This window comes from Amyelois transitella, chromosome 3, assembly GCF_032362555.1.
Source record: "Amyelois transitella isolate CPQ chromosome 3, ilAmyTran1.1, whole genome shotgun sequence".
Lineage (NCBI taxonomy): Eukaryota > Metazoa > Arthropoda > Insecta > Lepidoptera > Pyralidae > Amyelois > Amyelois transitella.
The window spans coordinates 7,086,987-7,098,402 of NC_083506.1; the positions used below are offsets into that span (position 1 = coordinate 7,086,987).

At 37.6% G+C, this 11,416-nt stretch overlaps 1 protein-coding gene across 1 annotated transcript; it reads left to right on the forward strand.

Moving 5' to 3' along the window:
• The first annotated feature begins 264 nt into the window (after positions 1-264).
• On the forward strand, positions 265-11,416 carry LOC106135434 (DNA-directed RNA polymerase II subunit RPB1). Its single transcript, XM_060953013.1, has 7 exons — positions 265-419; positions 2,201-2,470; positions 2,557-2,863; positions 4,077-4,368; positions 4,579-8,006; positions 8,236-8,415; positions 8,616-11,416. The coding sequence occupies exons 1-7, from the start codon at positions 294-296 to the stop codon at positions 9,716-9,718; spliced, it is 5,706 nt and encodes a 1,901-aa protein (XP_060808996.1). The 5' UTR covers positions 265-293; the 3' UTR covers positions 9,719-11,416.

Sequence of the window (11,416 nt, forward strand, 5' to 3'; positions counted from 1 at the left end):
GGATGTCGTAAAAGGCGACTAAGGGATAGGCTTACAAACTTGGGATTCTTTTTTAGGCGACAGGCTAGCAACCTGTCACTATATGAATCTCAATTCTATCATTAAGCCAAATAGCTGAACGTGGCCTTTCAGTCTTTTCAAGACTGTTGGCTCTGTCTACCCCGTAAGGGATATAGACGTGATGATATGTATGTATGTATGTAGTTTAATTTAAGGTGGTAGTGCAGTAGCAATTCGACTTGGCCGGGGCACTGACTTTTGGACCAACCCCAGTCGCGCCCCCAGAAGAATGAATGAGTCACTTCACTTATCGTCAACGTCAATTTAAAATGGCGACATCCACGACAACGAATGATTTGAAGGCGCCTTTGCGCCAAGTTAAAAGAGTACAATTTGGGATATTGTCACCAGATGAAATCGTAAGTAAATAATCATTGTTCAGTATCAAAATATACATATTATTTTACCAAGGGACTGAATATGTTCCTAGAAATTTGAATTATATATGTTTTGTCCTGCGATAGCCTAATGGCCTAGTAATTGTAGTCGATATAGTTTCCTGCATGGTATATTTCTTGTTTGTTTGGGGTTTCCTTCGGCGTTTTAAAATTTTTCAATGAAAGCTATTGAACTTGTGTTTCATATTTGTACAAATTTTGTAATTAGATCCTTATTTTTTTTGCTTCTATGCTTTAGTATTGCGCAATGTTTTTGTAGGTATCTAAAACTATAGACACTTTTGCGCAAACTTCGTCAATATGGGTTTGACCACAAATCAACTGAACTAATGGCATCCTATTTGGCTGATAGGCTTCAAACTGTAGATATTAAGGGAGTAAAGTCAACCGGATCAAGCGTCACAATGGGTGTTCCTCAGGGTTCAATTTTAGGACCATTCCTCTTCTTGGTATATGTCAATGACCTGCCTATTAACTATTTTTATAATTCAGAAAAGGGCCGTTCGCGCAATTTACGGTTTAGGACCAAGAGACTTGTTAAGACAACTCTAAGAAAATCAATATACCTTCAGTAGCATCCCAATACATTTTTGATCTTTTTATGTATGTAAGGAATAGGGTTGAAAAAAGCGGGAAATTTTCCGGTTTTTTTCAAATTCCCTCGTATTTATACAAGTTTTTTACGAAAGTTTCAAGCAAGATAAGAATGAAATATTTCATGGTTTTCATTAATAAAACGGAAAAATATAAAAGAAACGGAAAAATACGGATAGGAAAAGTATTGATTACCTTACAATATGCATCATTGTTTTAAAGATTGGTAATTATACATAGAATATATATATAGCTTTCCAATCGTTTTTTTTATATTTTTCGAAACAAAGGACGAAAATCTCAATAAAACCATTTTTTTCCCCAAGGTTTTATTATAATATATTTCAATGTAACAAACCAATAAAACGGTAAAAAACGAAAAAACGTTTCTTTTACCGAAAAAAAACAATTTGTTTCTTTCGGAATTTTCAACGCTAGTAAGGAATAATACCTCTCTTTTCCAATAAGTTAGTGCCACTTCTAATAGAAATTTACGTAATAAACATAAATTAGTTATGCTGTATCATAGGCTTAGCAAAGTCAGTAAATCATTTATGGGGAACTGTATAAGATTTTATAAAAGGTTGCCGGAGTCGTTGTTTGATATGCCTAACCATGAATTCAATGAGTATTTAAAGAAAGTACTTTGTGAGAAGGCTTATAATAGGACTGCTGATAACCTAAATGATAAAAACATCTGACTTGACACCTCTATAGGAACCTCATAAAGAATTGTAGTTTGATTTGAACCTAAATAAAAATTCAGTACACTTTGTACATAAATCTAATTAATATTGGCAATCCATATAAAATATATATATATATATTATTAAAATCTCACATAAATATATTAATCTGAACAATGTATTCTCTCGTCCACATTCTATTCTAAATTGGATATTTGTGAAGTTGATGTTGTTAAAGAAAATGCTGCAGTGCAGTTTCTTACCACTTCTTCTATACTGACGCCTTGGAAGCGTCAGAAAATTTAGTTGTTAAGTAATTTATTTGACGTCAACTAATGTTGGGAAACTAAAAGTTTTGACAATTATTAAGCGATATGAAGTATCCTGTAATAATAAATAAAAATTTTGAATTTTTTATTGAATTTTATAATGTTCTAAAATCATCAGTCATCATTTTTTCAGCGTCGAATGTCAGTCACTGAAGGGGGCATCCGCTTCCCTGAAACTATGGAAGGCGGCAGACCCAAATTTGGCGGACTTATGGATCCTCGACAAGGGGTGATTGACAGAAGTTCCAGATGCCAGACTTGTGCTGGAAATATGACTGAATGTCCAGGACACTTTGGACATATTGATTTGGCCAAACCAGTTTTTCATATAGGTTTTATCACAAAAACAATAAAAATATTGCGATGTGTTTGTTTTTATTGTTCAAAGTTACTTGTCAGTCCGGTAAGATATTTAATCAATTCTATCTGCATTGCTACTAGAATAAATTTTCCTCATTTAACTTACTACATGCATTTTATCTGTTTTAGACTAATCCAAAGATAAAAGAAGTTGTGATGAAATCTAAAGGACAGCCACGAAAGAGGCTTACCTATATTTATGATTTATGTAAAGGAAAAAATATTTGTGAGGGTGGTGAAGAAATGGATATAGGCAAAGAGGGTGAGGAAGGGAAACGAGGCTCAGGCCATGGTGGTTGTGGTCACTACCAACCATCAATCCGACGCCAAGGTCTGGACCTAACTGCGGAATGGAAGCATGCAAATGAAGACACACAAGAAAATAAAACTATTATTTCTGCAGAAAGAGTTCGGGAAATTTTCAAACATATCACAGGTGGGAATAAATAAACGCTTTGTGACTAGATTTGCAATATTTACCCACCCGCACCTGTGGAATGTCATATACTGTTTGCCCATCTCCTTCTCCATCAATCCACATTGTGGGGTCCACCTGTTAAGTGTTACCTGTCTATCTCCACTTTTGTGTTTTTACTTTCATATCCTCAAGTAATCTTTCTCAGGTCCACTACTTGTTTTCTATGCTGGAAATTATATCTCTCCATCCTTCTTTAGCATTTTCTTAGTGTGTTTGGGCTTCTTTCCGTGGTAGCCCAAGTTTGACATCCATTGGACAATATTGGTAGTATGCAGATTTTATATATTTTTCTTTTGATTGTAATACTGTTTGTTTTTCGTTATCCTTGAGAGACCAGAATCTTTTCCAGCCATTAGTTATTCTTCTTTCTATTGTCTTTATAGTTTCCAACTGGTTATTAAATAATACAATATGACCAAGATACACATATGAATCCACATAATCAATGGGTTTTCCATCTATATTAATATTGTTTTCAACTCTGTTAGTCATCACCTTAATTTTTGTGTTGTTGACTGTAAAGCCTGCTATTTTAATCTTCGATGCAAGCAATGAAATTACATTACAGTAATTCTCAATATACCATTCTGGAATCTTTGCATTATGGTAATAATAAAATCGCATGCATATCTCGATAGTTGCAGTTGATAGGTCTATATATTTACTTATACCTTGAAATTTATAATTATCTACATGTAGTCACGTCTCTATCCTTTGATAAGTAGACAAAGCCAACAGGCTCGAAAAGACTGTAAGGCAAGATTCAGCTGTATAGCTAAATGATGGCGATTCAAATAGTGACAGGGTGCTAGCCCATCATGTACCACGAGCATCCTAAGTTTATTAGTGTTTCCCTTTATGACATGCATAGGATAGAAAATGGCTTATTAGTGTTTGCGAGACTGTTAGCTTTGCTTTCACCATAAAGGATACAGATGTGATTATATGTGAGTATGTTAAACCAATAAAAATACCAGATACTTACCAATACTTAGTACTTCTATGGATTAAAGGATATCATTCAGTATTGGATGTATTCGACATTGCAACTTATAGTTATTACACTATAACAAATTCATATTGTGAGACACATTTCTGATGTTTCTCTAGCTTCATTACTTTGAATTTTATTATCTTTATTTATTTATTTGGCTTAATTTATTTTTCACAGATGAAGAATCTTTTATACTTGGAATGGACCCGAATTTCGCCAGGCCGGACTGGATGATAGTTACTGTTCTACCAGTTCCTCCTTTGTCCGTCAGACCAGCTGTAGTCATGTTCGGGGCAGCTAAGAATCAGGATGACTTGACTCACAAATTGGCTGATATAATTAAAGCAAACAATGAGTTACAGAGAAATGAACAGACAGGGGCACCAGCTCATGTGCTTGGAGTAAATATTAGGATGTTACAATTTCATGTTGCCACATTTGTCGATAATGATATGCCGGGCATGCCCAAGTGAGTCTTTCATAATGTAATAATAATAAAATATCATTTCTCTATTCTTATTTAATTATAATAAATTGTAATTTAATACGAATAGAGAAATAATGGTAGACTGTTAATTAATGCTATTAGCATTCAGTTCTATTGTACTTAACAACTTGTAATTGTTACAATAAAGAATAAATACACAAATAAATAAATAATGCAACTTTTTAATTTCAGAGCTATGCAGAAATCTGGAAAGCCATTGAAAGCAATCAAGGCACGTCTCAAAGGAAAGGAAGGAAGAATTAGAGGAAACCTCATGGGAAAACGTGTAGATTTCTCAGCTCGTACTGTTATTACACCTGATCCAAATTTACGTATTGATCAAGTAGGAGTCCCTAGATCAATTGCACAGAATTTAACTTTTCCTGAGCTGGTCACACCATTCAATATTGACCGCATGCAAGAACTTGTAAGGCGTGGAAATGCTCAGTATCCTGGTGCAAAGTATATTGTCAGAAGTACTGGAGAAAGGATTGACTTGAGATTCCATCCTAAACCCTCTGATTTGCATTTACAATATGGTTATAAAGTGGAGCGTCATCTGAGGGATGATGATTTGGTAATTTTCAATCGGCAGCCCACACTACATAAAATGAGTATGATGGGTCACAGAGTAAAAGTACTACCATGGTCCACATTCCGAATGAATCTGAGTTGTACCTCACCATACAATGCCGATTTTGATGGAGATGAAATGAATTTACATGTGCCACAATCAATGGAAACAAGAGCAGAAGTAGAAAACATTCATATCACCCCGAGGCAAATTATCACACCACAGGCAAACAAACCTGTTATGGGTATTGTACAGGACACACTGACAGCTGTGCGTAAAATGACCAAAAGAGATGCTTTCCTTACTAAAGAACAAGTTATGAATCTTTTGATGTTCCTTCCTACATGGGATGGTAAAATTCCACAGCCATGCATTTTGAAACCCCAGCCATTGTGGACTGGTAAACAAATATTTACTTTAATCATTCCTGGACACGTAAACATGATTCGAACCCATTCCACCCATCCTGATGAAGAAGATGATGGACCCTATAAATGGATATCTCCCGGTGATACTAAAGTAGTTGTAGAACATGGAGAACTTCTCATGGGCATCTTATGTAAAAAATCTCTGGGTGCCTCAGCAGGTTCTCTACTGCACATTTGCATGTTGGAATTAGGACATGAGGTTGCTGGCCGATTCTATGGTAACATTCAAACTGTGATTAACAACTGGCTGTTGCTAGAAGGTCACTCTATTGGTATTGGGGACACTATTGCTGATCCACAGACATATCAAGAAATTCAGCGTGCTATTGTTAAAGCTAAAGATGATGTCATAGAAGTTATTCAAAAAGCTCACAATATGGAATTGGAGCCCACTCCTGGTAATACACTCAGACAAACTTTTGAGAACCAAGTCAATCGTATTTTGAACGACGCTCGTGACAAAACTGGTGTCTCTGCTATAAAGTCACTGACAGAATACAATAACCTCAAAGCTATGGTGGTAGCTGGTTCCAAAGGATCCAATATTAATATTTCTCAGGTTATTGCTTGTGTAGGTCAACAAAACGTAGAAGGAAAGCGAATTCCATTTGGATTCCGCAAGAGAACATTACCCCATTTCATCAAAGACGACTATGGTCCAGAATCTAGAGGTTTTGTAGAAAATTCATATCTTGCCGGATTGACACCTTCAGAATTTTATTTCCACGCCATGGGTGGTCGTGAGGGTCTCATTGATACTGCTGTAAAAACTGCCGAAACTGGATACATTCAGCGTCGTTTGATAAAGGCTATGGAGTCTGTTATGGTTCACTATGATGGTACAGTGAGAAATTCGGTTGGGCAACTTATTCAGTTGCGTTATGGAGAAGACGGTTTAGCTGGGGAAACTGTAGAGTTTCAAAATCTACCTACTATCAAACTGTCTAACAAGGCCTTTGAAAAGAAATTTAAATTTGATCCTTCAGATGAAAGTTATTTGAAGAGAATATTTAATGAAGATATAATCAAAGAACTAACAGAATCTGGCTATGTAATTGCAGACCTAGAAAGTGAATGGGAGCAATTATGTAAAGACCGAGCGATTTTACGTCAAATTTTCCCCAGTGGTGAATCTAAAGTTGTATTGCCGTGCAACTTCAAGAGAATGATTTGGAATGTACAGAAGATTTTCCACATCAATAAGAGAATGCCCACAGATCTAAGTCCTATAAAGGTTATACAAGGAGTCAAAGATCTTCTGAAAAAGTGCGTCATTGTAGCTGGTGAAGATCGTCTTTCGAAACAAGCTAATGAAAATGCTACCCTGCTGTTCCAGTGCTTAGTCAGGTCAACACTTTGCACTAAATTTGTCTCTGAAGAGTATAGACTTTCGAGCGAAGCTTTTGAATGGTTGATAGGAGAAATCGAGACAAGATTCCAACAGGCGCAAGTTAATCCTGGCGAAATGGTTGGTGCACTTGCTGCTCAGTCTCTTGGAGAACCTGCCACTCAGATGACACTGAACACTTTCCATTTTGCTGGTGTGTCATCCAAAAACGTAACCCTAGGTGTACCCCGACTTAAGGAAATTATTAACATCTCCAAGAAACCAAAAGCTCCATCTCTTACCGTTTTCCTAACGGGCGGGGCAGCTAGAGATGCTGAAAAAGCTAAGAATGTACTTTGCCGCCTTGAACACACTACTTTGCGTAAAGTAACTGCTAATACAGCTATTTACTATGACCCTGAACCACAAAAGACTGTTATTGCTGAAGACCAAGAATTCGTTAATGTTTACTATGAAATGCCTGATTTCGATCCTACTAAGATTTCGCCCTGGTTGTTGCGTATTGAATTAGATCGTAAGAGGATGACAGATAAAAAATTATCTATGGAGCATATTGCCGAAAAAATTAATGCTGGTTTCGGTGATGATTTGAATTGCATTTTCAATGATGACAATGCTGAGAAACTTGTGTTGCGAATAAGAATTATTAACAACGGAGAAAATAAATTTCAAGATAATGATGAAGAGACTGTTGACAAGATGGAGGATGACATGTTCCTTAGATGCATTGAGGCAAATATGTTGTCTGACATGACACTACAAGGTATAGAAGCTATAGCAAAGGTATACATGCATTTGCCTCAGACAGAAGCCAAGAAACGAATTATTATTACTGAGCAAGGAGAGTTTAAAGCAATTGCTGAATGGTTGTTGGAAACTGATGGAACTTCACTAATGAAAGTTTTGTCTGAGCGTGATGTCGACCCCATCAGGACGTTTAGTAACGATATTTGTGAGATATTCCAAGTACTAGGTATAGAAGCTGTGCGGAAATCGGTAGAGAAGGAAATGAATGCGGTGTTGCAGTTCTATGATCTATACGTGAACTACCGTCATCTCGCTCTGCTGTGTGACGTCATGACTGCTAAGGGTCATCTTATGGCCATCACACGTCACGGCATCAACAGGCAGGACACTGGAGCTCTGATGAGATGTTCCTTCGAAGAAACTGTGGACGTGCTCTTGGACGCGGCGAGTCATGCAGAAGTCGATCCTATGAGAGGAGTGTCAGAAAATATAATTATGGGACAGTTGCCTAGAATGGGAACTGGTAAATGTTTTTTTAAATTTTTGTTTAGATTAATAGAAGATAAAGCACCAAGTTTTTCTAGCTTAATTTATAGTGACCTGATTTAATCCATTCTTTCTTAAATTGCTTCACATTATACTTAAAATAATTTTCCTTGTGACAGTGCTATCCAAGTAGCGCTTACTCAAAAAGTATCCCCTTCTGCCTATATTTGTATGAACTTATTTTAACATGCTTTCATCTGCCCTAGGATGTTTCGATCTACTTCTTGATACCGAGAAATGTAAACACGGTATGCAGATGGGCGGCCTGGGAGTCGGCATTGGCGCCGGCGGCCGAATGTTTTACGGAGTCAGCACCCCATTTATGACGCCATGGTCGACACAACACTCCCCTGGATATGGAAGCAGTGCCTGGTCTCCTTGTCAAAGTAAATATGATGTTCAGGTTCTGTTTTTATTCATGATTTTTATGAAAGATAGAAAGAATGAACATTGTATGCAACAAAGGAAAGTTCATTTGGTTTTCCTTAATTTTTTTCTGTGTTTCAGTAATCCTACTAGATACAAGCTCAAATATCATTTTACGTGCTTGTAAAACTTAAATATTGTGTATTTATAATTGATACAGTGGACAGCAGCATGACTCCTGGTGGCCCCTCATTCTCTCCATCTGGAGCATCCGACGCATCAGGATTGTCTCCAGCATACAGCAGCGTCTGGTCGCCGCAACCTGGCTCTCCAGGGTCGCCCGGGCCCCCATTGTCCCCATACGCGTCGCCCGCCGGAGCTTCGCCCTCCTACTCCCCAACAAGTCCAGTGTACGCCCCTGCGTCACCGAGTCTCACACCTTCGTCTTCGCACTACCCAGCAAGTCCATCCTACTCCCCGACGTCTCCTAATTATTCTCCAACATCCCCCATATATTCCCCGACTTCGCCGAGCTACTCGCCGACTTCTCCGGGCTACTCTCCGACGTCGCCGTCGTACTCCCCCACGTCGCCGAGCTACTCTCCTACATCACCGAGCTACTCTCCAACCAGTCCGGCTTATTCACCTACATCGCCGAGTTACTCGCCCACTTCGCCCAGCTACTCGCCGACAAGCCCGTCCTACTCACCAACAAGCCCTTCATATTCACCAACAAGCCCGGCATACTCGCCGACTTCTCCCGGTTATTCTCCATCATCCCCTAACTATTCGCCCACAAGCCCTATATACAGTCCTGCGTTGCTCAGTTATTCACCGTCATCGCCAAGTTACACGCCGGCATCGCCCGCATATTCGCCAACAAGTCCATCGTACTCTCCAACTTCGCCGGCCTACTCTCCAACATCTCCGGGTTACTCGCCTTCTGCGCCGACGTCTCAGTCTCTAGCCGACGGTATTCCGACTTACTCGCCGACGAACCAACAATACTCTCTGACGAGTCCACAATATTCCCCCACCAGCCCTGCCTACTCGCCAGCGTCGCCGCAGCACCCGCGAAGTTACTCGTCATCTTCCCCAAATTATTCCCCGTCTTCACCAAACTACTCGCCATCCTCGCCGAGCTATTCTCCGTCTTCTACAAAATACTCGCCGACGTCGCTCACTTACACCCCGACTTCTCCCAACTATTCCCCCTCCTCCCCAGCGTACTCTCCCTCTTCAAGCGGTGCAACGACTACCTACTCCTCGAATTCACCAACATACTCCCCGACGTCCCCTATACATGACGAAAGTGACGATTAAAGTGTCATAGCTTGATTGATTGGAACTAGATATATGTATATATATATTTATTTATTTATTTATTATTCTTTATATATAGCTATATATTAATTTATTTTATATATAAAACTAGTGAGTATACTATAATAAGTGAAGAATACGATAGAAAAATCAAAACCGGCGATGCATTATACCCTACATTAGATTTCCTATACATATATATATAAGATGGTAGCTAGGCATCGTTTGCGAGTTAGTTACAGGTGGTGAAATAGTCAGAGCGATCACTTTTCACCACTTCGGACTACCCAGGTTTGGTCTTCGGTAACGGACATTGTTTTTACGGTTTATTATTTTATTTTTTGGGTCCTGGACCTTTATTTATATAAATACTATCGTAGTACAAGTTTTAAACTTACTTCGTGGCTGATCTGTGTTATTTGTCCATACATATTTTTTGTTTTCTGACGTCCACCCAACACGTCTTGAATACAAGGTACTATATAGTATTAAGTGAATTAATTGATTGATTAATTGAATTGCAAATTACTCGTATTACCTATGTGATTTTAAATTTTTTTGGAAGTGACTGAACAGTCAACACAATGACTATTGTTTTTCCCTAGTGGATAATTATTATAATTTAAGTAATCATACTTGTTATTAGGAGTAACAAGGCATCGTTATGTTAGTGGATTTAACAGAGAGTAGATATATATGAATCCGGCCAAGTACAAGTCAGACTCGCGCACGTATGGTTCCGTCCCATGATCACGTTTGTTACTTAGGTAATATTTAATTTTTATATTCAAATTTCTACCTGTTTATTTAATTTGCTTAAAACTTACGTTTGTTGCATGGGAGCCCACACAGCCCCCTGTTGCTTTAATTATTACATAAAATTGTTTTTTTATTTATTTTGAAAGGTATTATATTGATTTTGAGTATTTTCTTGTTATTGCGGCAACAACCAATTTGTAAAAATTTCAGCTTTTTTGCTATTATTGTTAGTTATCTGGTGACAGATAGCAAAGACAGCGGAGGCGTCTATTACTAAGCCGATTTGACATATTAGGTACGGAACTCTTAAAAGCTAAATTAGACATTCATTGCCTTGCCTCTGTGCTGAGAGTCCAATGAATCGGGCAGCCCAAAAATGGTTTCTAAGCACCCCCTGCAAATATAGATGCTGAACAGAAACATGACTTTCTGAGATCCACTAACAAGTTGACAAAGTATAGGTACATGTCTGATAAGATGAAAAAAAAGGAAAAAAGAAGGAAAGATATTTCTTCTTTTTTTGTTTCTGTTATTAACCGCAGAGTAAGAGAGGCAAGATAAGACATGTTTTATTAACATTGACAAGGCATATGAATACCTTTTCTCTCGTTCCATATTTTTGAAAATGAACTACGAGTTAGAAAGACAGTCAAGATAAGACAGAAGATACCTACGCTTTGTAAAAGATCGTGAATTACTTTGCTTGGTTCACTAGCATCTATATTTACATGGCATTGTAATGTCTGGTTTACTTTTGCCCGTATTATAGAATATGTAATAACAAATTACCTATAATATATCATATATTTTATTTTTGTTTACTACAATTTATAAAGTTTATTCTTAAATTATTTAGATTTTGTAAAAGATAATATTAAATGAAAAAAATTATGTTATATTGAAATTTTGGAAAATAAACGTTTTCTAGGCAAAACTACA